This window comes from Trametes versicolor (genome assembly GCF_000271585.1).
Source record: "Trametes versicolor FP-101664 SS1 unplaced genomic scaffold TRAVEscaffold_1, whole genome shotgun sequence".
NCBI lineage: Eukaryota > Fungi > Basidiomycota > Agaricomycetes > Polyporales > Polyporaceae > Trametes > Trametes versicolor.
In genome coordinates this window covers 4,991,430-5,015,626 of record NW_007360321.1, presented here as the reverse complement: position 1 = coordinate 5,015,626, position 24,197 = coordinate 4,991,430, and the positions used below count along the sequence as shown (strand labels likewise).

Here is a 24,197-nt window from a genome sequence, read left to right as displayed (position 1 = left end):
CGTTAAGAACCCCACTTGGAAAGAATCTAACCATGACTCGGACGGAGCCCCGAGCTAAGGAAGCAACCTCAGGACACACCTGAATGATGGCGTATGTCAAAGTGACCATCGCATCAGATGCACAGGACGTCCGGATGCGCGGGCGCACGGCTTATTCCCAATTGCCCTGGTTACATCGAGCAATGAAGTCTGCGGAGGAAGTGAGATCTTCGCAGAGAAGTTGCGCCGAGGGATGCAGCGACATGTGGTGGACGCACCTTCCATGCCGGCGTTCCGGCTATGCGTGTAACCTGCATCGTAACACCGAGCGTCTTCAATGTCAAGAAGACGCATGACTGCGTTCGGAGGCTCACGCCCGTGAACTCAAGTCTACCCGTGATTCTCAGATCAGCAGTGCTCCGAGCGCGGATCCGTACGAATGCGATCGCGCCGCAAGATTAAAGATGGTCGGTGCTGACGCACGATCGACCTAGGACGAAATCACTGAGATGGTGGCTATGATACAAAGACGAACAGAGAAATATACGGATGTCAGACCTATGGCGGGGGCCTCCGGCGACGCAATTATACGTCCTTCGACGGCCTCATTCCCACGGGGGCACTTCGAAGCTCCGGGACACCGATGCCGTGGATGTGGTACTGTTCGCCGACAAGCTCCTTGGTGGCGACCATGAGCTTATCGAGCCGCAGCACGATGCCGAACGCAGTCGTGACTCCCACCGAGAAGCACCTAGTATATCGCGTAGTTGCGATTCAGCCACAGAAGAGAACGTCCGGCGCACGGCGCGGCGACAGAAGAGAAGCAGGACATACAGGTATTGCTCGTTCTCGAGCGTATCAATCGTCATTGTCCTCGGAAGTCCGTAATCATCGTCGGCTTCTTGCCGTATTACGTTCAGCCCGTGCGTATGGATCATGAACCGGTCCAGGAGCGGGCACGGCGTTATTTGGGGGAGCGGGTTGCCCGTGCGGAGGGCCGTCGAGATCATGCCTGGTCAGAGCGTGTCAGAACATCGCGGCTTCGGCGACGGGTGGCGACATACTGATCACAGCAAGTACATCTCCCTGGAAGTCTGCGTCAAGGAACCGTGTCCGGCGTAGGAATGCGCGCGACCATGCGGGCTCTAGATGCTCTACCACCGACATCAGATGGGAGAGTAGGTACGCGATCTGCCTGCGGGAAGATATGAGGGCGTAAACCGGTGCAGAACGCGATGAAACGTACAATTGCAGATCCAGTATTTTCTGATATCTGTCCGACGGCCACCGCCCTCGCAGTGAGAACTACTTCCAGGTCAATCTTTCGAAAACAAAATGGAAGCTTGGCAAGCCCTACCTCGTACACGATATTAGTCTTCAACACTATGGATCGCTTCAACTTGAGGCGAATAGCGACAAGGCTCTGAACGATATCCCCTCTTGAAATCTCTTGGTGTTCTCGGGTGTTCGCAAATGAGACAATCGAACAATACACAGCCCCCAGCTCGGAGACTGTAGTCGACATAGACAGGCGCTGGTATTTCCTCAGTGTTGTTGACGGGGGTAGGAATGAGAAGAGGCTGCACGAGGTTAACAATAAGATACACAAGAGTGCAGAAATAGATACACTCACAACGCCGCCGTGACGCCGCAAACGACCAGCACGAAACGTCTCTGGACGGAGCATTAGCGGTTTGCGAAAGCGGACACCCGACATTCACTCACCCATGCCAGCTGCCAACCCATGAATCGGAACGGCAGGGTTGTGTGCGTATTTTGCCACGAAAAGCCGAGTACCAGCCCTGTGGTGACGAAGAGGATGATGTTCGTCATCGGCGGGACGGGCCAGTATAGACGCCAAAAGAAGAAGAATGGCGCGCAGACTCCGATGACTGCCGCAAGACCGTATGGATTACCATTCCCAGACCCGGTCGATATGTACCTATTCGTGCGAGAATGAGATATACTGCACAAACTCGGGGTGAATGATGTAGGCATACCACATTGTCGTGCCGATAACTCCGCCCATGAAGGTACTCACGATACGAGCGACCAGCCCAAACGTTGTATCGCCGCGGAACCGCGCCAAGGTGAGCTGTCCCATAAAGCTGAGAGATAGTCAGATCGTATCGCATCTTCAAGAAGTGTGATACGCACATGCCCCATACAAAGCGCTCCCCTGGACAACTATCAGACCAGACTCCTCGTGAAAAAAAAGGTGAACGTACTATATGCGAAGGCGGCCGTCTCCTTCAGAAAGCTAGGTATGCATAGTATGACTGAAGCGGGTGAATACACATCGCACACGATACGTAACAGCACCATACCTGTTAGCATCCCAGCTTTGAGAGCGAACAGCGCGTTCCCACGACCCAGCGCCGTCACCACCTCGTATACCCAGTGCATCACATGCTGGAATGCATTGGCTGGCGGGAGGGCATCGGGATCGCGCCGCCGCGTTATCCCGAGGTCGTCGTTCCATTCAGGGTGAATGCCCTGGATAATATCTACGAGCTATATGAGCATCGCGTGAGGACTATCCACGGCCGACATACCAGGGTCTTCGTCGTCATCCCTATCCATGTCCTCCGATGGTGTCCATGGGCTCCATTCGAGCATCTTCCGGATAGGAATACCGGGCCACCACAGTCGCGCCTTCGGGTGTTCCTTCTCTAGCTTGATGATAGTATCCAGCTACACCGACTGAATTATCAGCATTTGTACTCGTTCGCTCAATAGAGGACGTACGAGCTCGGTAAGAATACTCGAGAAGCGCATGAGATGATACTGGTACATGTAACAGTGGAAGAGGTAGCGGTGCGGAGGAGGCTCGGAGATGCCGCCCATCGCACTGACGTGCTTCGGGTCGAATGCTGAGCGGTACGGATCCAGGACGCGATGTCTAGTCGCAATTAGTGAGCAAGCAAACTCTCAGACGGCCGACGCCACGCACCTTTTGTCTTTCTTGAACCGTTGCAGAGCCGCCTTCACGCCTTGACAGAGGGCCTCCAACTTCGCGAGCCGCTCGGCCCGTGCCTTCTCGATCTTCGCCCTGCCCCCGAAGCTGCCTCTTCGCGCCTCAGCAAACCAAGCTTGCACCCCCTTCACAACGCCCTGCGTGGTCTCAAGCAAATCGTCACACGATCCCTGCAACAATTGCACAAAGTGCGCAGTCACGTCGCTCTGGTCCGGATGCGTTAGCCGATTCGCCTCGATCGCCATGTATCGCTGCGACTCGAAGACGCCCACGGCCGTTTCCGCGGACGCTGTCGTGGACACCCTCGCAAGCGGCGAAAGCGTATGCGCGAAATTGAGGAGCGAGAAATGCACTTGATGGTGGTGGTGCTCCTCGGTGTGTTCTCGCAGACGCAGGTGCAGCTTTCGCGAGAACGACTTGTGCCCGTGCGAGTGCTCGAGGGCACGCTTCTGTAAATTTCGCCGCCGCCGGGCTATCTGTTCTGGATCCTCCCGCAGCCCATTCGGAGGCGAACCGGGGAGAGGGGTGCTAGGGGTCGTCGGCGATCCGGGGCGTGTACTCATGGGCGTACCAGTACGAGGAGTTGCAGGCCGGGAAGGAATCGGGGTGACCGGGAACTTCTCCCTCATAGGCTCGATAAGGGTGAAGAAAATGTCCATCCCGTTGGCGCGAGTGACAAGGCGGCGGACGATAGGTTGGAACGCCCCGACGTTGGCGGGAGAAAAGCGCCCATAGACGATATCTTGCTTAAGCAGTCGCACGTTCGCCGCCGCTTGCCCAAGCCTTCCGTCCGACTTTCCGAGCGCGCCGGTGATAGCCTTTACGGTGGACTTGAAATCCTCTGAGGACGGATCGAGGGTAAGTACCCGCCGGTGGTTCGCGAGAAAGTCATTCAAGGGATCGAGTACTGCGAAGAGCGTGTGGGTGTATTGAGCCGTGATCGTGGATGGAAAGATGATCGCCGAGAACAAAATGCATAACCCGCAATGTACTGCGAGCGGAAGCGCAATGACCTGGCCCACCAGATAATAGGGATAGGGGAACAGTACCGCCGTGGTCATAGAGATGTCGATGCAGATACACCCAAAGATCGAGGCGAACAGATAGGGTCCAGGTCCAAAGCGTGCCTTGACGAATAGGAAGAAGGCACAGCCGAAGAACACAAAAACCGCGAGGATCACGGTGGGACCTGCTTCCACATACTGTCCTGATTGGATGGCGACCAGACTAGCGTTGTAGTCGGTGTGTACTCGAGCAAGACTGGCGAGAAAAATGCCCAGACAGCAGTATCTGCAGTGAAGTTATGAGCGATGGCGCGTTAAAGCATAATGAAAACACTCACGCCCAGGCGGCGACAACGAAAGTCAGGAATATCAGTTCGCGTTCGAGTACGGCAAGGAACGGGTCCGACGGCACATCCAAAAAAGATGCTACTAGGCGTCAGAAGAGTACTTGCGCTACGCAAGATACTACTTACATATCAATATCAGGAAGCTGCCCTGAAAGATGGTAGGATGGTGAGTAAAGCGTAAACAGGGTAGATTGGTCGGAAAAATATATGCACACTCCTCCTCTCCATTCGACCTCAATTGTGGTAGGACATTTCTGATCGCAGGCCACAACTCGACGCTCCAATCAAATAGCAGACAGGCCGAATTTTGGGGTATGAGGATGTAAAAACAATGATCCGCGGCGGAGAACGGTGAGAGTGGGAGGGCGTCAGGAGAGAAATCGGAGGTTCATCGTTCTGAATCTCTCACACTACCCCCGCTCTTATAATGTACTCCACATTTCAAGCCGCCCAAAGACCCAACGCAAGGAGAACACATCTAACAAATTACGAGAGATGTTGTTTAAATGAGGCTCACCTGTCCCATGGGAGTGTACACACTCGGGATGACCATCAAGACCGCCGAGACAAAGCAAACGGCAGCGCAGCGGAGCGCGGGCTTCCAATTTGACCAAGTCGAATTCGCCGAAATCCAGGAGAGGTCCAGCGGGCTCCACCTCGCGATGCGCGACGCCCAAGAAACAGGAGGCGTTCTACGGGGCTCTTCAAGCCCCGCGCGGCTCTTCTCCGTTCGCGCGCCGCCTAGCGGGGAAGACGTATCCTCCGCATCGTGCCCTACATCGTTCGGAATGCGCACGCGGCGCACGGAGCGAGGTGGGGGAGCATGTTCGGGTTCTTCATCCTCGTCCCCGAGCCGAGGATCGTAGCGGCGCGGGTCGCTCATGCCGCGCTTCGTCGCTGTGGCTGTTGCTGTAGATGCGCCGGCGTTGTCGTCGACGATGGGGATGAAGAGGAGGCTCGATAGTCATGTGTGGTCGGGACCAGATAAATATGCAGAGGAGAAACGCGGGGAAACGGTGCACGCCAACCGGCCGATCGCCGCAATGGATGGGCGCCTCTTTCGACGCCACCAAGATTTGCTCGTCTAGCGCCGCGACGTAATCTGCCTCCTTCCACCATATCCGCCCCCTGGCTGTGCGACTGTATGTGCGTCGTGTCGATATCTGTGAGCTCGCAACCATCCACACGGAACCTCTTGGATGCTCGGAAGGCTGCTGCCCAGCGCAGAGTGGCACGCGGGACGTCTCACCGGTCCGGCGTGAGTCACTCTTCGTACCTTGAACGCCTACCAATGCCCGCGTTATTATTGGAATCGGCCGACAAGTGGGGCCAATCCAGTGAGTGCTTTAGAGTGCTGTTCAGCGACATGCTCTGAAATAATCCCTACCAGGTGCTCTCAATTTCAACAGGGGGTAAGATCCGTCATGAAGTTTTCTCGAATCCGGCCACGGACCCCAGTCAAACGCTATGTGTACAGAAACGCCTTATCGGACGGTGCTGTTCTCCAAAGTACTGCACAATACGGCAATGAGCCATGCGGCGCCTGTCTCGAGGGTTCTGGGGAATGGCATTGGCTATGCAGGTACGCGAAGTGCTGGTATCTCCCCTGTGTGCGCACACGATCGCGCCAAGCAGATGCCATTGTAATTCATTGGACGGCAAGAGTGCAGCGGGCTTTGCGGTCGCTAAAGGCAGCCGTCTCGAGTCAACCTTCAGGCCTCAGGCCTCAGATGCCAAGAATATAGGTGTGCGCATGGGCGGAGGGCAGGAAAACGAAGCGAGTACACATCACTGTCTGTCACTGCGAGCGCGTTCGCTGTGCCAGCCAGCCAGAGTATAGACATCGTACGTGAAGTACGCACCACTAGAAACAGAGATGTTACCCCGAGCAGTCCTGTGTGCGCTTCGGACCACGTTAACGGGCCCACGTTCACGAGCTCACGCAGAAGATACGAGAGGGGACGATGATATAGATAAGAGAGTAAGAAATACAGCATGCGAGGAGCGGTGGGGATATATACAGAGAACATAACGATATGAGAGAGAATCAAAAAGCAAAGAACGACGCAGACAACGTCTACCGGTCCCTGTAAGGTCACACCATGGGCAAGTGAAGGCCTACCCGCAAACGCAAACCAGGCACGCTCACTCGACATCCGGATACACCTCGCGCAACATCTCCGCAACGCGTGCCTTATCCTGCAGCTGCAGCGGACGCCGATAGTGCAGCACCAACGGCAAGAGGGGCATAGTAACCAGACACGAGAAGCCGTACACGGCCGCCCGTGCGATCCCGTTCAGACCGAGGATAACGATGCGGGGGCGCGACGTCCATGCGAAGGCCATGACCGTGTGCAGCAACGTCGTGCCGAAGAACACCAAGCCGCAGGTCTTCGCGATGCCCTAGCATGGAGGATGTCAGCCGCCGTGCCAAGCCAGGCAGACGGCAGGAGCGCTACACTCACAAACAGAGGCTTGAGCGTCCTGTCCGCGAGCACGGCACTGGAGAAGTGTGTCACGCAGACGTCCCAGTCGGCCGCGGTGATGTCCGGGTACTGCTCCGCGTAGTGCAGGGCCAGTGTGTGGTAGAAGTGTCGCCATACGCGGTCGTCCAAAAAGACATGTCCGCGGATCTTCCATGCAAGGTAGGAGAGGCCTTCGCCGGGAGGAGGAGGCAGTCCTGGCTGAGCTGAACGATGCGCGACGATGAGATTGCTGCAGGGTAAAATGGACTGCTCACGCACCGAGGTCCCGGTCTGGGTAAGTCAGCTTCGCAGAGACAGGAAGGGCTTCAGCCTTAAGCCATGCTTGTCCCTGCTGCCTCCCAACCCTGGCCACCTCTCCCAGATCGCGGTTGCTCTTCACCTGCTCCATCATACTGTTTATGGAATGAAGCGCAAAGAGTTCTGCACCGAGTACGCCATAGATTCCCAGTCTAAATCTTGATATGGATGGAGAATACACGCTTGAGGCCGGCGTGGCGGGTAATTTAGGAGAACGGCGTTTGCCCACTTCGAGAGCGAGGCTTGTGACAAGCCAGGCTAGAGCCAAGTGTCGAAGCTTGAAATCTGGTGCCTGTACATAGTTTATGTTCATTCATGCGTCAGGGTGACGATGAGAGGGCTGCACAATGCATGAAACGTACCAAAAGACCCTCCCCTCTGACGTAGCGTTCTAGCTTGCCGTCGGTATCTTCGCTGACAATATGACCAGACATCCTGTGAGTACGCCAGTTGTAGTCCCATGAGCAAGACCGGCCAAAGACAGAGAAACCGGCAGTGTTCTAAGCACAGCAAACTGTGTCATGGATACGCAAGGTCATGTCGGGAGGAAGAGAGAATGAGAAAGCGGGCAGCTGAAGCGCTGACGCTGACGATGCGGCTAGACGGCAAGGTGTTCCGATGTTTGCGGAAAGCTTAATGCTTTCACATGCTGGACGCTGAGCGCTGAGTACTAGTACTGACGCCGTCCTCGAGATGGATTTTGTAACAAATCTGGTTGTCAAACAGTAAACCATCGAACGTGGTCACAAATTACAATGTTTCCGCATCGACTTGACATCATGATACTGGGGTTTTCACGGGCCCGCTGAGGAACCATGTACACGCAGCGACACGCCATGTTGATCACGCTTTCTCGCGGAGGCGAGAGGGGAGAGCAGGTTTAGATATCATAGAAAGCAAGGGACGCAGCGTGTGAGAGCGGTGGAAGGTATGTACCGTATACTAAGTACCAGATCGCGAACACTAAAATACTGAAATCAACTTACACGGCATCAAACCAAGGCTTCAAACGACGTCTACTGGCAACACCAGTAAGATCGCACCACGAGCGAGTTTGAGACCAGTCACTCACCTGCCTGAGAGCAGGCCGTATTGCCAGTCGACATCCACATAAGTCTTGCCCAGCATCTCGGTCACGCGGGCCTTGTCCTGCAGCTGTAGCGGACGACGATAGTGCAGCGCGATGGACGTGAAAGCCAAAACGAACGGGGTCGTGCCATACCACCCCAGCCTCGCGACACTGTCCAGACCGAGGAACAACATGCGCGGGCGCGCCGCCCATCGCGATGTCATGAAGTTGAGGGATACTGCGCCGATGAATGCCATACAGCAGCTGAAGGAGAAGCGCTGGCACACATCGGATGGCAGTTGCATGTCAGCCGCTGTCGTGTGGGAGTCGAGATCACACTCACCATCACCGGCATTACTGTGTCAAGGAGAAATGCGGTACTGGCAACGAGTCGGCCGCGGTAATGTCCGGGTATTTGTCTGCGTAGCGCAGGGCCAGCGTGCGATAGAAATGGTGCCATGCGTGATCGTCTACGAAGAGGTGCCCGCGGAACTTCCATGCGAGGTAAGCGATACCATGACCAGTGGAAGGGAGTCCTATGCCGACTGAACTTCGCAATTCAGTCAAAGTTTCGCAGCTAGCGCGAAATGCCAACGCACCAGGGTCTGTGTCGGGGAAAGACTCCAACATCGAGTTCGCAGAAGCTTCAGCCTTCTTGAGCCACACTCCTGCATGTAAACGTGCTCTGGCCTCCAGCGTTTGCAGATCCCGGTCGCTCCTCATCTGCTCCTGCGCCTTTTGTGTGTAAATGTCACAGATAAGTGGTATGGCGAGAACGCCGTATCCTTGCCATAATGGTGGGAGATACGCCCTTTGGGCCGACACGGAGGGCGTTGGGAGATGGCGGCGTCCGCGCACGTTGGGGATCAATGTTACAGCAAGCCCAGCCAGTAGCCAGTAGTTGATATCCGGGGACTGTGGGGTATCCCGTGTATCAGTATGATACACATACGAACGCGTATCGCACGAGACGAACCAGTAAACCTCCTCCGATGCGTCCCAGGGTCCCCTCAGCATGTTCGCCATCACCGGACATTCCGTACCTAATAGATGGACCGTAGTCTCCCGAGTAAGACTAGTGAAGACGAACAGTCTGTCTCATGAATGTCATAGTGGAACAACGTCGAGGAAAGAGAGACGTTCAGCGCATGTTTTCGCGGAAATCAAGGCGCCTGAATGGGCGCTAACTGGGCCTTGCACTAATTTGTTACCGCTGCTCCGGCGGCGAACTCGGTGTCCTTGTCCACAACGACCACTACGTTTTTTGCGACAACCAATTCCTCGACACGGGAGAGCCCATGGTACTACGACCGGCCTCGCGTGAATGAGCAGGTGGATTTCGTCAAACCATCGAACATCCATTGAACCTGTGTTCCCGAGACTTTGATGTGTCCGCTGAGGAACGCTGAGGAACGCTGCGTGCAGCGACCCACGCTGACGAGGCTCCCTCGAAGATACGAGAGTAGAGATGGTTATATATACGCAAAGCAAGCGATACAGCATGCGAGAGCGGTGGGGGGTATCTAAAGCTGATTACCAGTGAGTAAGTAATAGTACCATAACGAGAGCAACCTACAAAACAGCAAATGAGTGCAAACGGTGTCTATCATGCCGCGTAAGATGCTAAGACTGCGAGCGAACAACGCAAGCCATGTTTTCAGCCAACACCCGGGTATGCCTCGCGCAGCATCTCGGCGACGCGGGCTTTATCTTGCAGCTGCAGCGGGCGTAGCGTGGCTGGTAGATGCGGTACGGAAAACAGAGAGAATCCAGATATCGCGATGTACCACGCCACCTGTGTGATGCGGTTGAGACCGAGACGAAGCATACGAGGAGGCGACGTCCATCGCAATCTCATGAGCGCGTCGATGGTAAGTGCGCCTATGAATATGTCGAGGGAAGCAAGTGAGATCTTCTACCACCCATCATACGAGCAAATGTACGTCAGCCCATGTATAGATTCGAGTAGACTCCGGAAAAGACACGTACTACCGGCGCCGTATGCCCACCCAGAAAGGCGGTACTGGCAAAATGCGTCACGCATATGTCCCAGTCGGCCGCAGTGATATCTGGGTACTTGTCCGCGTAGCGAAGGGCCAGCGTACGATAGAAATGAAGCCACGCGCGATCGTCCAGAAATATATGCCCGCGGATCTTCCAAGCAAGATAGGATAGACGGTCACCGGGGGAAGGCAATCCCAAACCGACTGGGAGTCATGTGAATGAGATTCCGAAACATGTATGGTGCAGTCTAGCAACGCACTAGGGTCTGTGTCCGGAAAAGACGATGTCGGGTTCGGAGAGTCTTTAGTCTTGAACCACGCTTCTCCTTGCTGCAATGACGCTATGGCCACCGCTCGCATATCCCGATCGCTTTCCCTCAGCTTCTTCATCCGCTCGAAAGGGATGGATCCAAAATATGCCAAGGCTATAAAGCCGTATGTTTGTTCCGCTGGCGGTGACCACATGCTCGCGACCGATGTGATAGGTCTGGGGGTACGACGTCGGCTTCGCACTTCATATGCATAGCCTACCACCAGCAAAGTGGCCACCGTCCAGTGCGCCAAGTTGTGTGACTATGAAGTATCACCTTCTTCAGTGTCACGGGGGATATATGCATTACAGGAAACACACCAAGAGCCCTTCCCCTCTGACGAAGCGTCCCAGCTTTCCGTCGACGACCCGTTCGCCATCGCCAGACATTCCGCGCTCAGGGCGTTATAACGATTGTAGCCGAGATCCGACCAGTCCGAGTCAGAGAAGATGAAGGGGCGCCAAGCACGGTAGGGACGTCTGCATCATGAACGGAGCAACATGGAGGAGGAGAGGAGAGAGGCCCGGCAAGCGACGCGGCTGGGCGGCAAGAACATACTGTATGTCTTTCCGATGTTCTCGGCATCCAGGGCGCCTGAAATGAGCGCTAAGAAGGCCTTAGGCGCTGCCGTCGGTGCTGCAGCCAACTGCGAGCTCACCGTCTGCGACGACCATCACGTCCCACACGACACTCAGTCTACAGCATGGACGAGTCTACTCCCCCTCCCCCTGCTGCACCCGCTGAGCCGTCGCCTCCCCCTCCACCTATGACCTCTGGCTCGCCGACCGACTTTTTGAAGGGAGTGGTCGGCAAACGCGTCGTCGTTCGGTTGACCTCTGGGGTAGACTATCGAGGTATGTCTGGAACGCGTGGCTGAGCGGGTATGTGTGCTCACGTAGCTGATGGATGACTGTCATAGGGATACTTTCATGTCTGGATGGTTACATGAACATCGCCTTGGAGCAGACGGAGGAGCATGTCAACGGGAGAGTCACGAACAAGTACGGAGACGCGTTCATCAGAGGAAACAATGGTCAGTGCTGTTTCCATATCTCGGTCTTTCTGATCGTTAACGATCATTCCCAGTACTGTACATCTCCGCGGCCGAAGCCCTATAGTTTTCCTGGTCCGACCCTGATTCTCTTGTCCTCTCCGAAAGTCGTTCCAGAACGAGAAACCTCAAGAAACAGAGATGATTCTCTATTAGTCACTCTCCATGTGCTGCGAATAGGCTGCTGTGTACACTAGACAAAAAGTGAGTGCACGATGCGATTGTGCATTGCCCGTCATGTCTCAAGAAACCACGCGTAGGCTTCATGTAGTTCCATCGGAGCGCCGCGCAAGTATCCAGCATTGTACTCGACGTAAATGTCAACACGCTTCAAGCACGGTCTGTGCTTCTCACCAACCAGTACGCGAAGACGTTCCTAAGACAGTGCTACTACATGAGGACTCCGTGCGCTCCCGCTTCGGCGCAGCGGTCGTATCTGCTTCTACACCTCGCCGTTGACTGAACTCAAATATCAGCACACTAGGGCAAGGGCAGCAACCCCGGACGGATCCCCACGATACTCTGGCTTCTTGCTTTCATAGAACTGCCTGGTACTGCGCCGTGTATAGTCCTTCACGGATCTGGCTTGTTCTACTCGGTGCGGTGTGTCACGCAGTCCTTTCTTCTTCTGGGAAACCTTGTTGGATATGCAGGCCGGTGCGATGCTGTGAGTGACATTTCCGCACCTACGGCAGCGTGGGCAAGGGCAGCCACCCCGGACGAATCCCCACGAATCTCTGGCTTCTTGCTTTCATAGAACCGCCTGGTACTGCGCCGTGTATAGTCCTTCACGGATCTGGCTTGTTCTACTCGGTGCGGAGTGTCACGCAGTCCTTTCTTCTTCTAGGAAACCTTGTTGGATAGGCAGGCCGGTGCGATGCTGTGAGTGACATTGCCGCACCTACGGCAGCGTGAAGGCGGCAGCGCCTCATCGCGGGTGGAATAAAGCCCCCTCGAGTGCGCGAACAGCTGCCCCCAGATTTCATCGCACGATACAGCAGCCCCCCAACATGTCCACCAACGACGACGCAGCAGAGCAGATACCTCTGGTGAGCTAGTCTCTCTTGACGCAGTATCCGCATTCAATATCAACTGTCGAGATCACCTTCAGCAGGATGTAGGCAACCTCAACGCTCTCATCAACGCGTTTCTTCTGGCACGTCTTGTGGAGGCGATGTCCGACAACGACGAGGAGCAGGGTCAAAACGAAGCAGGGTCGTCCAACAGCGGCGCCGCTGTCCCTCCTCCAATGCCCGTCCCTCTGGCTTTCCCGCAGCCGACGCAGGGGCAAGCGCCCCCAATGCCACAGCCATTCGTACGTGCTTGCGCAAGTTTGATGGTGCACAGTGGTACTAAACGAACGATAAATATCCTGTCAGTCCACAACGACGCATGACGCATCTCTCCCTACCTCCCTCTTTCCCCAGCCTCTAATCGTGCAGCCTCCGCCTACTAGCTCTTCTACTTCTGTATGTGATATCTCTCTCAATTTTCGTGCCAATACTGACTACATGTATAGATACCTCCACCGATATCCGCACCAGCAACTGCCACTGCACCTGCACCTGCACCTGCACCTGCACCTGCACCGCCGCCTGTGGCCCCTGCTGTACCGGCGCGCCCTCCCTCTCCTGATGACACGGACGTTGCGCGGTCCAGCATCGCGTGGCGCCTCTTCACCGCGCCGCTCTATTCGCGCCTCGCAGCGGTGCTCTTCGAGAACAAAGACAGCCTCCCAGAGCCGACCACGGGCAACATCTGCTACCTTAAGCTCGATGGGTACGGCACGTGGAACAGCGTCGAGAACATGTGCGCCCTCGTCAGGTACCTCGAGCAGCGCCCGTGGGACGACCAGCTCGTCGATCGCTATGTGGAGGAGCGGAAGGCGACACCACACTGGCCCGCGAAGCTGAATGACAAGGTGCGTGCATACCGCGCCGCGTACGCGCACCGCTCTGACTGTATGCGGCGCGGATGGACAGCCTCACGCCGATCACCTGAAGTACGTCTGGCTCCTCATGGACGGGCTGCTGTCCGTGGTCGGCCTCTCGCCGGCCTTGGTGCCAACGCCGCCGCGCACCTTCGCAGGCGCGGTAAACATCGTATTCCCGCCGGTCCCGGAGGGCGCGAAGCGACCGGAGCGCTTCACGTTCAGCGCGCGCGAGCTCATCGAGGAGGACTTCATCATCGAGCCTACGCCGTTCATGCTTGACCACTTGAAACTGAACGGGAACGCCGTGAGCGTGTATGTGCTCTCCACGGAGCAGATCGCGCTGCTCCTCAGCTATGACAGGAACAAAGTCGCGAGGTACGTGTGGGGCGCCCCCCCCCGCACTACGATTTATTTCCGCCGTTGACGAATCTGGACAGGGCGATCGGCATGGCGCACTACGGGGACGAGATCATGCAGTCGTACGGCGCGCTCGTGAAGGAGGAGTTCCGCGAGAAGTACCAGCTGCCGATCTCGCTCGGGATGTTCAAGATCGACGCCGAGCGCGAGCGGCGGGGGCAGTACGACGACCTCACCGTCGTCTCCAGCATCATCGAGAAGAAGCACAAGGACCCGATGCCCTACCACCCGCCTCAGGTATGCCCCGTCCCGCTTTCCCCAACGTCTCCTTCGGGCGCTCACTACGCCTGCGGTAGCTCCTCGCTGGACGGGTGCACATCATCGAGACCGAGCTGCGCCGGCGGCGGCGCTGGTACCGTCGTCTTCGGCGCGACATCCACAAGCGCAAGAAGGAGGAGCCCTGGATGTTCTGGGGCACGGTACTCGCCGTCTTCTTCGGTATCTGCACCGTTATCCAGACCATCACCTCTGTGTGGTCGCTCGTCGTCTCCGTCTCCTGAACCTCGCGACTCCGTATCCGTGTATGCTGCCCCGTCTGTGACGTGGTCATCGTTGGCTCGGTCGTGCGGCGGATACCCGCTCTTCTTGGAACGACTACCCCTATGTTCTGTACTGCTCTTGGATGTAGCCGACATGTTGGCACACACCGTTGTAATGCCGCCATGGCGATCTTGGAGCGGCGCTCCGGTACTGTATGGCGCGTTGGTACTCAATATGGACGTTTGACCCTATGGCTTCCGCCCGTTCTGGACACGCAATGTGAGCCTGGCCCTCCTCTATCGTACACATGATATCTGGTGTATCGTTCATTCGAATTCGAACAGTGTACGTCGATCTCGCATGCGCGAATCGCTCCACGATACACTCAGGAGTACTCGGACCTTGCCCGCAGTCACATTCAGAACCGAGATACCAAGACGCCGTCAGCCAAACGAACCCAGCTGCACTGGTTACACTGCTATCAGCCGTGCCTCGTAGGGGACAGCACACTCCATCAACACTCCATGCAACCACGACCACCCACAACTGTCTACTGCACCCACGCGGCGTACTAGTGTGCACCATAGCCCCTACATTCGCCCCCACAAGTCCTCGCACCCAACGTACACGCCTCGATCCTGCAGATCCACGATCACGTACCCCTGCCTCAGACTCCCGGCGGCCCAGCAGGTGATCGCGGCCCACCCTCGATCCCGCAACCTGCAGGTACCAGCCCTCGCAGCCTCGCCTTCCAGATTCAAGTTCGCTGCCGCACTCTTCGCGCGCGCACGCCTCCGTCACGCCTTCCACCTCGCAAATCCCAAGGTCTGCGCGGCGGCACCGCCGCGCAAGCGCAGCCGATCGCGACTGCTCCCGGCGTGCGCGAGTGACAGCGCTGCTCCTGTCTGCCCGCGCGCGCCACCAAGCACTGGCGATAGAGTGCGCCTGCCCTCCAGGGCGGGATCGCGCAATCACGTGGGCTGCGGCGCGCCGTCCCGCAGCGACGCGTCGGCGCGGTCGGAATACGGGTGGGATGCGGAAGCAAACATGTCTAAGCGTCTCCAAGCCCGGTCGGGCATGGCAGGATGCGCGCGCCGGGGCAGGACGGGCCCGCGTCAAGTCAGCGAAAGAGCGGAGTGGTAGGTGGCCGCGTTGCGCACGATACGAGGTGCGCTGCGGGCGGTGGGTGACTGGCTAGAGGCGGGCGGACGAAGTTGGAGTAAAGCGATGTGATTTCTATGTGATACAGAGCAGCGAAAGATTGGAGCGGGACTATTGGATACAGCGGGATGCGGCGAGCAGAGTAATGGATACAACAGGATGAAGCACGAAATGGAGTACAGTAATGTAGGTGATAAGGTAGAGGGATCAGACATCTAATTGGGACTTAAAGCGACCCCGTAAGCTCCTGCTATGCGAGCACGATGTCCGTCATGTCCGCCATGAGGCGTCCAACATGCGACAACTTGCGCTCGTTGTCCGCACGCGGCGTCTCGTCGTCATCCATAGACACGTCCCAGCTCGCGCCAAGCGGCTCAGGCGCGCTCTTGGGGCGGAGCGCGTCCTCCATATCGCCATACGTCTGCATACCGTCCGCGAGGTAGGAATGCTCGCCAAAGCCCGACGCAGCGTCGGCCGCCTCGGGCTCGGCGGATGTCGCGTGCGCGAACACGGACTCGAACGCGGGGTACGCGAGCTCGGACGGCATGCCATCGAACATGCTCCCGCTGTCGGAGAGCGAGAGCGGCGTGATGGGCGCGGAGACGTCGGACGAGTTCGAGCGCGGGTTGGAGTACACGGAGAGCGCGTCCGCGGGCGAGCTCTGCAGGTACGCGCTCAGGTCGTGCGGCGAGGACGGGGGGTACATGAACGAGTCGATGGCGTCAGAGTCGAGGGCGTCAGAGCTATGATGGGAGGGGGACAGAGGGGCGCCAATTAGTCGGGTATTAACGGAGGTGGTAGTGGGAGGGGACATACCGAGCCATGTCCGATGACTCGGTGAAGGAGGATGCGGGAGGGGCGACGAATGGAGAGGGTTGGTGGAACGCTGCGGAGTCCGGCGGAGGTGCGTCGCTGTGGGAGTACGCGATACGGGAGTATGCCTCAACGAGGTACGGCGGAAGCGACGGCCGACGACCGTCGACAGAGTCGTTGGCGCTTGCGGACGAAGAGCCGTATGCGCCGATGGGCTCGCCGCCGCGAGTGTACTGCGCTAGCATTGCAGGGTAGCGCATGTTGAACTGACGCGCGTCGCTCAGGTCGAGCGGCGGGGGCCGCTGGCGAAGGGGTGGAGAGCCGGTACCGCGCTGTGAGTGTAGGGGGCTGGGCACATACTCAGCGGCGCGCTGGATGGCACCGAGCGCGATGGTGGTGGAGCGAGGACGGGTGCTCTCGATGCGCATGGGAGAGGAAGGCATGCTGGCATGGGCACTGCTGCGACTCGAAGGGCGAGTAGCGCTCCGGTTGACGGCTGCAGTGGCCGCGGCCGCGGCGGCTGCGTTTGCGTCGTAGACAGATGCGCTGGAGCTGGAGGACATGGTGGAGGAGATCGACGCAATGGAGCTCCTGCGATCCCCAGAAGGCGAGGACTCGTGGCGCTGAGAGACGCTCTTGCGCTTCTGCTTGTTCGGCCCGCGCATCTTGCGCTCCGGGGCGTACTCGCACTGGAGACCCCTGGACATGCACCGCTGGCAAGCAGGGTGGTCTCCGCTGCACTATAAATTGGGTTTATGTAAGGCAGTGTCGACGGAGACAATAAATAACAACGTACCTTGGCCTTGCGAACACGGCACTTCTCGCACGCCTGAGCGGTACGAAGGCGGGGATGCTCGACGCTGCGCTGGAAGACACCGGTGGCAGGGTCGAGCGAGCCGGACAGCGTCCATGAGGACGAAGAGGGCCCGACCGACTGCTGCTGAGCGACCTGGGCGGAGTGCTCGTGCTGCTGTTGGTGCTGTTGGTGCTGGACCTGCGAGGTGTGCGACGAGTCGATAACGTTCTGGAGGTTGTGCAGGAACGTCGAGCTAGACGGAGTCGGAACTACGGGCGCTCCGTAGCCCTCGGGGGCTCCCCAGCCGGAATTAGCGGTGTAAAGCGTCCGGGGTGAAGGAGGGCGCTGCGGCATAGCGTAAGGAGGTAGGTGCGCGTCGTAGTTGGGGTATCCCAGGCCAACATAGTACTGTGCCAAGAAGTTCTCGGGATGGTCGGGCATGTACATAGAGTGGTGCGGGGCATCCTGCGGTAGGTGCTGGAAGTGCGCGGACGAGTCGCGGTGCGGGTTGGAGGAGGAAGCATCCAGACCAGCGTGTGGGTATAGCGACGAGGATTGGTGGGCCCCCAGGGCGTAAGTGAGCTCGTAGGAAGAGTGCTGCTTGGGACCGGGGAAGGTGTAGTCGTCGAGGGATAGGTGTGCGGTGGACATGGTGAAGGAATGATGGACGAAGCAAGGCCCGGGAAGGACTGAAGATATAGACTTTGAGGGGTGGAAGAAGGATGGAGGAAGAAGGAAATGCGCGACGGATATTCGGATGCCATATCCATTGCTTCCGCGGGAGAGTGGGCGTCGCACTTCACTCGACGCTCCTTTCCGAGGCCGATCGGGCCCAATTGGGATCTGCTGCAGATCGGCAGTGGCCACTGCGAGATCTCTGCACGCAGCCTATCCCTTTCCTGGACGAATTATGTGCGAGCCCCACGCTCCCGTCGGGCGAGCCTGGACACACTGATCGACGGGCTCTTGTCGCTGCAAAGTCTGCTGCTCAGCGAGGCTCGGGCAGCGGGAGAATGGGGGACGCCGTGCTCACCTGCGTTCCATTTTCAAGGCGAGCTGCACTCCAACGTCCACGCGGTACGCACACGCGAATGCTGCTGCAGCATACCACTGACGGGGATGCGGGACTCGCGGGACCCACAGCTGCGCGCAGGCGTTGATGGGAGGAGGAGACGCCGATCGGCGAGGCAAACTCGTGCGCGGGCTCACAACGAACCGCAGGCACGTCCATATCCGGCAACAGGCCTCCCATATCGGGCTGCCACTAAGATCCGCCCCCACATCCGCTCATCCAGTGCCGCAATGTCATTAGCCTCTCCTCCCTCTTCGCACCACCCAGCCTGCTTGTGCAGCAGATCACCGACCCGAGCGCACTCCAAGAATTGCTTCGCCTGCGTAGCCAGTCAGAAAGCCGGTGCTGGCTTGCGCGATCCTCTGAGGTTGCACAGGGCAGACCCCAGTTTTTGCGGACCCAAGTCAGCCGCCGGGGTTCTCTCAGCGATCTCAATCGAGCCCATGTGCTCAGAGTACCGACCGCAAAGGACTCGCACATGTCCGAGGCTGATCGAGGGCACACCACACACCCAGACCGTCACTGCGTCAGTAGTGGAGTACCATATCCGTTTTCATATCCGGTTTACGACGCCATTAATGTAGCTCGGGATGCGGCGAGTAATCTAGAATTATGAGGCGTATGACACACGGTGCACCGCTACGCGATGGTAAAGTGGTTCTCATGTAATACCCGCCGCTCGCTGACCCAGCGTGTGTACGGCGCCGGTGAATGATTTTCGCTGTGAATATTTTCACGCCGAAGTCGCCCTCGGCGACGCTGACTGTCCCAAAATTATGCACGTACTCACCGGCTGCGCTCGAGGGCGCCGCCCTCGCAGCCTCCCCCCGGGGAAGAACAGGAACCCGACCCGAACGGGCGGCGGGAAGTGGCGGCTGAACTCGTCTCGCAAGCCCTGCGTGCTTTTGTCCTCCGAGTCGCTGACAGACGGGACCTCGCCGCCCGAACTCGCCCCGGCCAATCAGAGGTTGTGGTTGTGTGTACGGCGGGCCCGGGCCCCAGCACGTCGGGCTCCCCGGGCGCCACTCCGTTATGGACTACACCATTCTCGTCCACTGCTTACTCGGTTGCCGGGACCCACTGCGATCAGCGCAGATATCTCGAAATGGAGAAGCGCGGCGACTCCACTACGCTAAAACGTGCCGGTGGAACAGGTCTACCGGTGTCTTGAGCGGTAGGTGGATGGCCGACCGTTTTCAACCTAGAAGATCGCGTGAGTATCCCGAAAACTTCGTCTCGGGACAGGCAGTACTCACAGATCATGCCCGAGAGTCCGTAGGTTTGCCACGATTACCTCTACCCAGATATACCGAAAAAGCAAGATACAACTCAACGGTCGTCGCGCGGAAACAGCTCGTGGATAGCCCGATATAAGATTACAGCCTGAAAAGCCCGATAACTAAACGCTACAAAGATCGTATATCTACAACTACAAATAATATCAGCACGTCGTCGCGGTCATGGGAGCCTGCCCTGTATGTATCCGTCGTCACGTCGTCCTCGCCCCGCCCGCTCAGCTCGAGTGCATAATGCGCGCCATAACCCGGCTATAATGCCGCGGCATGTTCCTCACGCTCAAGTTTGACGTCGCGTTCTTCGTCGAGCCCTTCTTGAGGCGACACTGCGACTGCGAGCCCGAAGTGGCCACGCCAGCGCTCGTGCCTGCGGAAGCAGATGGCGACGCCACATGGGTGGCGCTCGTCGCCGAGCCAGACCCAGACCCGCCGGTCGCAGTGGCCGACGCGCCCTCCGCGGGGAAGGTCGCGCTCGCGCTCGCCGGAGGTGTGATACCAGCGGAGGTCGCGGCGAGGTTCGAGACAGGGGGGCCGGGGAACACGTAGTTGTCGTCCGAGTCGAAGACGTTGGGGTCGAAGATGCCCGGGTCGCTGTCGCTGTAGCCGCCGGGGAACGTCACGGTGTCGGTGGCCGTGCCGGAGCCGCTGCCGCCTACGCGGACTTGTGTGCAGGACGGGTAAAACTCAGCGCCGCCCTTGGTCACGGCGAGGTGGAGGGCGATGATCTGCGCAGACGTAGACGTCAGCGCCCGGGCGCAATATCGTGTGGGCGGTGGTGCTTACCTCGTGACGGATAAGATAGTCGCCGGGGGAAAGGTCCTGGGGAAGAGTGACCGTGAATGAGTCGCCGTTCATAATATCCTGCTGGATCCATGTGGAGGAATCGCCCGACTTCTTGCCCGCCTCGTCGATCTTGAACCACTGCGCGTCGGAGCCATTGAACTTGTCGCAGGTGGTGTCGCCGCACGAGGCCATGTAAGTCATAAGGGGGCCGGTATTGTGTGGCCACTGCGAGCGTACGGATCAGGATGAATGTTCTGGCGGAAAGGGGATGCATGTGTACGCACCTTCTGGCCGGCGCCGCCCGACCACTGGAACTCGACCGAGCTACCCGGGTTGGCAGGTACGACCAGTTCCGCAAGTTGCGCGTTCAGGCCGCAGTTGAGGTCCGGGTTGGACGCGCCCTTGACGGGGCTTATGTCTGAGATAAGGCGGATAGGGCTCGGGCCTGGGTGAAGTGAAACAGGTCAGCTCAGGGCCCCGGCGTTGCTTCGCATGAAGAAATGGAGAGCGGGAGTTGCGAGGTAGGTAAGAGCTCGGAAAACAACGGTCGAGAACTTATGTCGCGCGCAGGGAGTGCACTCGGGTGAACGTTTGTGGTGGTGGTGGTGGTAAGCAGGGGAGAGCGACAGGCTGTAAAGGACGGTGTTGTGGTACAATCTCCTTCACATGCCAAAGGTGTCGCGTCCCAATCAGGCAATCAAGAACGACTCCTTCCGCTTTCTCATTCCGCTTCACCTTGCTCGCACCCCGCTCCCCATCCGAGATATCGTAAGTCAACAGAGAAACGTACCCTGGTAGTCATTAGGGACATTCCCCGCGTAGGCCTTCCCGTCAATCGCGACTTGGGAGACAAAGCCGTGAGCAGCGACGTAGGGCACGGTGGCCGAGATGATCGCAAAGATAGCAGTGCGCTTCATGGTGTGTGTAGTTGAGGGCGTCGTAAAAAGGTTGTGGGAGATGTAGGAGTCTTAGGGAGGCAGATGGCCAGGAGAAGTTAAGCAGCAGAAAAAGACCGTGTGTGGTTCGTGACTGGAACTCTCGTCAAGAGCAGCTCGTTAGACAGTCCGGAGAGGCGCGTAGTCGGGGAGGAGAAGACTGATGCAGCCTAACTGGACGCAGCGAGCTTTATGTACGCGCAGACGTGAGTGAGCGAGCACAAAAGACGGCCGGCAAACACGCTGGTCTTCATTGTCCTCGTGTGCAATTGTATCAAAGCGCCACGCCACAGCTCCGCGCCTCGAGGTCGGCTATTTCACTCTCCGACATCGTCCGCTTAGCAGATGTTATTGTCGGAGTGTGATTGTTCTTCTGCCGAGATCACTACAGGGCTATCGGAGACTGAACGAACGCGGCGTTCTCAGGCCGGAGCGGAACTCTCTTTGTTCCGTTGCCTCTCGGACCTGTGCAGCGCTCCGACCACCTCTATTTTGCCACCTCGTCTCCGCGTGCCACTGTGGCTGCCACAATTGTCTCTGCAAAAGGCTATGCATCCGTATATCTTCTCCTGGACAACTTCCTATGCAAACCAAGCGTACGCGATTGCGTGGGTTACGACCTGGCCTTGTCAGCTGCGCTGAACTCCGCCTGCTGCCACTACTCATGGGTTGGATGATAGAGATACCCCACTCCTCTCCATGAGCACCTCAAGGCTGCCGGTTCTCGAATATCGATTCCATATTTCCCATCTACTGCGCCAGCAAGTACGAGAGTATTTCCGCTCCAGCGACGCGCATGCCCCCGGCTTTGCTCAGGTGCGTTCAATCTAACTTCTTCGATCGGGATATCAGTCTGGACATCCGGCATCTGCAGCTCGTACTTGTCGGTATCGTGCGGATACTTGGATCCACTGAACGACAGTCGACTGCAAGGTCCCCTTCATTGGTCGTCTCAAGCTTGAATGGCTTCGACACGATCTCGCTCGCCCTTCACACGCTCGGTTCTTTCGGAGCTCAGGCGGGCCTCTTTGCTTCACGGCCGACGGCTTTCACTCCTTGTGAGCATCCCGGCATCCCCCTGTCGCCCATTCACTCGTCTCTGAGTCCTGGCTGGAGCGTACGGTCTCTGCCGCGGCGGACACACGAGACGCCGCCAGTCTTCTACGCGTACGTAAGCGCCCGTCCGTCCTGCCGAGGATCACCTGGGCATCCCTCTGGCTTCTTCTGGCCGCAGGTCCACCATCTTTGCGCTGCTCTGGAGCTCTCCGTATGATGCTCGCGGGGCGTCACTCAGCGGGCACCAGTCACCGGTCAAGAATCCCGCGTGGTCTCGGTGATCCTGGGGCACTGGGCATAACACTCCCCGCCACACGGCGTACTCCACCCTGTACTCTAAATCATATCGGAGGAATACATCGCTCATATGACACCCTTCTTTCCGCGCGCGGCTGGTGTATATAAGACGCGTGTCGTCTCATGCTGTGCACGCCCGTCCTTATTGCTCCTCACCCTCCCCAACATCTCAACACCCCGAAGATGAAAGTCTTCTCGCTCTTCTCGCTGTTGTTCGCTACTCTTACCGCAACCTCCGCCGCCCTCGTCGGCTCCGGAGGCGTGCCGACTTGCACTAACGAGCAGGTTGCGTACGAGACCTACATCGGCAAGGACCACAATGTCAAGGTCTCGTACTCCCAGTGCGACGAAGACGCCTCGACGGCTGCCCTTGCTAAGAGGCAGAGCAGCAATGTCTGCGGCGCTGCTTGTGAGTGCACGTTGTTAACGTATGCAGATGATCTACTCACGCCCGCCCTCGCCGTATCAGGCAACACCTTCTGCTTCACTCCGGCCGGCGGCCCCAGCGCTAGCGACTGCAACGTCATAGCAGATGCCCTGCTATACGACTCGCAGAACGTCGGCGTGCTCTTCAACGTCTCTGCTACCGGCGTACGTACGGCAGACCCGTCTCGCGCTGCATAGGCTGACGTCGTCTGTTTCCACAGACCCCCACGAACAAGATCACGATGCAGTACGGGACGTGCCTCACGTACTTCCTGAACCAGGACTTCTCCACGCTCGTGTACTGCCGGACCGAATGGGTATGATTGTGATTCGTCGTATGCTGCTGCTCGGTGCTGACATGGCGTCGTACAGTCCAAGCTCGTCACCTGGCTGTCTACCGATTGCGCCCCTGCCAACAATGCCCAAGGCGGGCTATGCGTCGCGACCGACCAGCGCTGGTACGTCCAGTGAGTAGTTTTCCCTGCACTCTCTCCTGCACCACTCTCATTGCCATGCAGGCTCCAGCACTCGTAATCGATGGCCTCTCAGGAACTTCGAACGGAGTGCGGACTCCACGTTTCGGACTCTTTCTGGCCCGGACTCGTATGGACTGATTCTTGGACACTATGGCTCTGTTGTAACGTCTCCTACCCTCACTCCATGATCATGTATCTCTCCCAGCACGGGAGACTCTTCCGTGCGGTCCCTATGATGGCGTACCGTGCATCACTGTTCATGAGCAGCAACCCACATATTGCAGACAGCTTCTCCGAAGTATAACTCGCAGCCCCAGGATCGTCCAATCGAGCGATAGAATTGCATACGAGTTTTCAGGGGTCCTATAAAATGCATGTGTACAATGGCCTCGTGCGTTGCATGGTACTATTTGGTAAACGACGGCGAACCGTTGACGTTGACAGCGCAGGGAAAGAAACAGGAAGAGAACATATGGTACCGAGCGGGACGACTCCAGGCTAAGTAGTACTGCGAGCTACCGAAGATTTGTACCGACGCCGGATCGACCGGGGAACCTTGTAGTCTACGATTGGGCTTCTCGAATTGACGCCGAAAGGTCCACGCCCAAAGCGAAGGACTCTGCCCAGATCGGACAGTCTTTCGTAACAATATTCGACGTAGGCGTCCATCGTCTCCTCTTTCCATGGGCAGAACACTATCATCAATTGGCGGAGATGGGGAAAACGCTCTCGC

General features: G+C 57.8%; 11 protein-coding genes across 11 annotated transcripts; 4 read left to right on the top strand and 7 right to left on the bottom strand.

Annotated features, from left to right (window-relative positions):
* Positions 1 to 493: 493 nt before the first annotated feature.
* TRAVEDRAFT_68866 (uncharacterized protein) lies at positions 494 to 5,291 on the bottom strand. The gene is made up of 17 exons (XM_008035228.1): positions 4,825 to 5,291; positions 4,434 to 4,455; positions 4,299 to 4,386; positions 2,933 to 4,246; positions 2,728 to 2,881; positions 2,535 to 2,673; positions 2,307 to 2,486; positions 2,208 to 2,258; positions 2,137 to 2,158; positions 1,980 to 2,087; positions 1,705 to 1,921; positions 1,613 to 1,653; positions 1,337 to 1,559; positions 1,226 to 1,284; positions 1,044 to 1,174; positions 814 to 991; positions 494 to 730 (listed from the first exon to the last, which is right to left on the bottom strand). The coding sequence occupies exons 1-17, from the start codon at positions 5,188 to 5,190 to the stop codon at positions 565 to 567; spliced, it is 3,459 nt and encodes a 1,152-aa protein (XP_008033419.1). The 5' UTR covers positions 5,191 to 5,291; the 3' UTR covers positions 494 to 564.
* Positions 5,292 to 5,609: 318 nt separating this feature from the next.
* TRAVEDRAFT_26186 (uncharacterized protein) lies at positions 5,610 to 6,227 on the top strand. The gene is made up of 2 exons (XM_008033736.1): positions 5,610 to 5,644; positions 5,698 to 6,227. The coding sequence occupies exon 2, from the start codon at positions 5,842 to 5,844 to the stop codon at positions 6,145 to 6,147; it is 306 nt and encodes a 101-aa protein (XP_008031927.1). The 5' UTR covers positions 5,610 to 5,644; positions 5,698 to 5,841; the 3' UTR covers positions 6,148 to 6,227.
* Positions 6,228 to 6,267: 40 nt separating this feature from the next.
* TRAVEDRAFT_26185 (uncharacterized protein) lies at positions 6,268 to 7,626 on the bottom strand. The gene is made up of 4 exons (XM_008033735.1): positions 7,453 to 7,626; positions 7,052 to 7,382; positions 6,773 to 6,996; positions 6,268 to 6,710 (listed from the first exon to the last, which is right to left on the bottom strand). The coding sequence occupies exons 1-4, from the start codon at positions 7,522 to 7,524 to the stop codon at positions 6,453 to 6,455; spliced, it is 885 nt and encodes a 294-aa protein (XP_008031926.1). The 5' UTR covers positions 7,525 to 7,626; the 3' UTR covers positions 6,268 to 6,452.
* A 336-nt stretch (positions 7,627 to 7,962) lies between these two features.
* TRAVEDRAFT_55920 (uncharacterized protein) lies at positions 7,963 to 8,889 on the bottom strand. Its single transcript, XM_008034242.1, has 4 exons — positions 8,759 to 8,889; positions 8,503 to 8,704; positions 8,163 to 8,437; positions 7,963 to 8,106 (listed from the first exon to the last, which is right to left on the bottom strand). The coding sequence occupies exons 2-4, from the start codon at positions 8,656 to 8,658 to the stop codon at positions 8,073 to 8,075; spliced, it is 465 nt and encodes a 154-aa protein (XP_008032433.1). The 5' UTR covers positions 8,659 to 8,704; positions 8,759 to 8,889; the 3' UTR covers positions 7,963 to 8,072.
* A 786-nt stretch (positions 8,890 to 9,675) lies between these two features.
* TRAVEDRAFT_26183 (uncharacterized protein) lies at positions 9,676 to 10,981 on the bottom strand. Its single transcript, XM_008033734.1, has 4 exons — positions 10,794 to 10,981; positions 10,423 to 10,735; positions 10,149 to 10,366; positions 9,676 to 10,074 (listed from the first exon to the last, which is right to left on the bottom strand). The coding sequence occupies exons 1-4, from the start codon at positions 10,860 to 10,862 to the stop codon at positions 9,817 to 9,819; spliced, it is 858 nt and encodes a 285-aa protein (XP_008031925.1). The 5' UTR covers positions 10,863 to 10,981; the 3' UTR covers positions 9,676 to 9,816.
* A 155-nt stretch (positions 10,982 to 11,136) lies between these two features.
* Positions 11,137 to 11,878, top strand: TRAVEDRAFT_140854 (LSM-domain-containing protein). The gene is made up of 4 exons (XM_008035227.1): positions 11,137 to 11,327; positions 11,393 to 11,506; positions 11,560 to 11,728; positions 11,785 to 11,878. The coding sequence occupies exons 1-3, from the start codon at positions 11,177 to 11,179 to the stop codon at positions 11,589 to 11,591; spliced, it is 297 nt and encodes a 98-aa protein (XP_008033418.1). The 5' UTR covers positions 11,137 to 11,176; the 3' UTR covers positions 11,592 to 11,728; positions 11,785 to 11,878.
* Positions 11,879 to 12,534: 656 nt separating this feature from the next.
* TRAVEDRAFT_42746 (uncharacterized protein) lies at positions 12,535 to 14,374 on the top strand (the record flags this gene model as incomplete). The annotated part of the gene is made up of 7 exons (XM_008034120.1): positions 12,535 to 12,573; positions 12,636 to 12,839; positions 12,904 to 12,993; positions 13,044 to 13,445; positions 13,507 to 13,832; positions 13,895 to 14,111; positions 14,171 to 14,374. The coding sequence occupies 7 exons, from the start codon at positions 12,535 to 12,537 to the stop codon at positions 14,372 to 14,374; spliced, it is 1,482 nt and encodes a 493-aa protein (XP_008032311.1).
* Positions 14,375 to 15,520: 1,146 nt separating this feature from the next.
* TRAVEDRAFT_68862 (uncharacterized protein) lies at positions 15,521 to 16,221 on the bottom strand (the record flags this gene model as incomplete). The annotated part of the gene is made up of 1 exon (XM_008035226.1): positions 15,521 to 16,221. One exon carries the CDS (start codon positions 16,219 to 16,221, stop codon positions 15,766 to 15,768), a length of 456 nt encoding a protein of 151 aa, XP_008033417.1. The 3' UTR covers positions 15,521 to 15,765.
* Positions 16,222 to 16,300: 79 nt separating this feature from the next.
* On the bottom strand, positions 16,301 to 17,775 carry TRAVEDRAFT_68861 (uncharacterized protein; the record flags this gene model as incomplete). The annotated part of the gene is made up of 2 exons (XM_008035225.1): positions 16,301 to 17,068; positions 17,125 to 17,775. The coding sequence occupies 2 exons, from the start codon at positions 17,773 to 17,775 to the stop codon at positions 16,301 to 16,303; spliced, it is 1,419 nt and encodes a 472-aa protein (XP_008033416.1).
* A 1,776-nt stretch (positions 17,776 to 19,551) lies between these two features.
* Positions 19,552 to 21,357, bottom strand: TRAVEDRAFT_62497 (uncharacterized protein). The gene is made up of 4 exons (XM_008034303.1): positions 21,065 to 21,357; positions 20,559 to 20,719; positions 20,275 to 20,499; positions 19,552 to 20,216 (listed from the first exon to the last, which is right to left on the bottom strand). The coding sequence occupies exons 1-4, from the start codon at positions 21,189 to 21,191 to the stop codon at positions 19,710 to 19,712; spliced, it is 1,020 nt and encodes a 339-aa protein (XP_008032494.1). The 5' UTR covers positions 21,192 to 21,357; the 3' UTR covers positions 19,552 to 19,709.
* Positions 21,358 to 22,721: 1,364 nt separating this feature from the next.
* Positions 22,722 to 23,735, top strand: TRAVEDRAFT_55916 (uncharacterized protein). The gene is made up of 5 exons (XM_008034241.1): positions 22,722 to 22,971; positions 23,032 to 23,153; positions 23,210 to 23,305; positions 23,361 to 23,455; positions 23,507 to 23,735. The coding sequence occupies exons 1-5, from the start codon at positions 22,746 to 22,748 to the stop codon at positions 23,520 to 23,522; spliced, it is 555 nt and encodes a 184-aa protein (XP_008032432.1). The 5' UTR covers positions 22,722 to 22,745; the 3' UTR covers positions 23,523 to 23,735.
* The last annotated feature ends 462 nt before the right edge of the window (positions 23,736 to 24,197 follow it).

Excerpts from the sequence above, each read along its gene's own strand:
- TRAVEDRAFT_68866 (XM_008035228.1), bottom strand. The coding sequence starts at position 5,190 with ATGAGCGACCCGCGCCGCTACGATCCTCGGCTCGGGGACGAGGATGAA. Across the intron at positions 2,159-2,207 it reads GACGGCCGCCTTCGCATATA|GGGAGCGCTTTGTATGGGGC; the intron begins GTACGTTCACCT and ends ATAGTTGTCCAG. Across the intron at positions 1,922-1,979 it reads GTTATCGGCACGACAATGTG|GTACATATCGACCGGGTCTG; the intron begins GTATGCCTACAT and ends TCGCACGAATAG.
- TRAVEDRAFT_26186 (XM_008033736.1), top strand. The coding sequence starts at position 5,842 with ATGCGGCGCCTGTCTCGAGGGTTCTGGGGAATGGCATTGGCTATGCAG.
- TRAVEDRAFT_26185 (XM_008033735.1), bottom strand. The coding sequence starts at position 7,524 with ATGTCTGGTCATATTGTCAGCGAAGATACCGACGGCAAGCTAGAACGC. Across the intron at positions 6,997-7,051 it reads TTACCCAGACCGGGACCTCG|CTCAGCCAGGACTGCCTCCT; the intron begins GTGCGTGAGCAG and ends CGCATCGTTCAG. Across the intron at positions 6,711-6,772 it reads GGACGCTCAAGCCTCTGTTT|GGCATCGCGAAGACCTGCGG; the intron begins GTGAGTGTAGCG and ends CCTCCATGCTAG.
- TRAVEDRAFT_55920 (XM_008034242.1), bottom strand. The coding sequence starts at position 8,658 with ATGGAAGTTCCGCGGGCACCTCTTCGTAGACGATCACGCATGGCACCA. Across the intron at positions 8,438-8,502 it reads ACACAGTAATGCCGGTGATG|CGCTTCTCCTTCAGCTGCTG; the intron begins GTGAGTGTGATC and ends GATGTGTGCCAG. Across the intron at positions 8,107-8,162 it reads TACGGCCTGCTCTCAGGCAG|ACGTCGTTTGAAGCCTTGGT; the intron begins GTGAGTGACTGG and ends TGTTGCCAGTAG.
- TRAVEDRAFT_26183 (XM_008033734.1), bottom strand. The coding sequence starts at position 10,862 with ATGTCTGGCGATGGCGAACGGGTCGTCGACGGAAAGCTGGGACGCTTC. Across the intron at positions 10,736-10,793 it reads TCAGAGGGGAAGGGCTCTTG|TCACACAACTTGGCGCACTG; the intron begins GTGTGTTTCCTG and ends GATACTTCATAG. Across the intron at positions 10,075-10,148 it reads GTGGGCATACGGCGCCGGTA|AAGATCTCACTTGCTTCCCT; the intron begins GTACGTGTCTTT and ends GATGGGTGGTAG.
- TRAVEDRAFT_140854 (XM_008035227.1), top strand. The coding sequence starts at position 11,177 with ATGGACGAGTCTACTCCCCCTCCCCCTGCTGCACCCGCTGAGCCGTCG. Across the intron at positions 11,328-11,392 it reads CTCTGGGGTAGACTATCGAG|GGATACTTTCATGTCTGGAT; the intron begins GTATGTCTGGAA and ends TGACTGTCATAG. Across the intron at positions 11,507-11,559 it reads GTTCATCAGAGGAAACAATG|TACTGTACATCTCCGCGGCC; the intron begins GTCAGTGCTGTT and ends GATCATTCCCAG.
- TRAVEDRAFT_62497 (XM_008034303.1), bottom strand. The coding sequence starts at position 21,191 with ATGAAGCGCACTGCTATCTTTGCGATCATCTCGGCCACCGTGCCCTAC. Across the intron at positions 20,720-21,064 it reads TGTCCCTAATGACTACCAGG|GCCCGAGCCCTATCCGCCTT; the intron begins GTACGTTTCTCT and ends CACTTCACCCAG. Across the intron at positions 20,217-20,274 it reads ACTATCTTATCCGTCACGAG|ATCATCGCCCTCCACCTCGC; the intron begins GTAAGCACCACC and ends ACGTCTGCGCAG.
- TRAVEDRAFT_55916 (XM_008034241.1), top strand. The coding sequence starts at position 22,746 with ATGAAAGTCTTCTCGCTCTTCTCGCTGTTGTTCGCTACTCTTACCGCA. Across the intron at positions 22,972-23,031 it reads CAATGTCTGCGGCGCTGCTT|GCAACACCTTCTGCTTCACT; the intron begins GTGAGTGCACGT and ends TCGCCGTATCAG. Across the intron at positions 23,306-23,360 it reads TGTACTGCCGGACCGAATGG|TCCAAGCTCGTCACCTGGCT; the intron begins GTATGATTGTGA and ends GGCGTCGTACAG.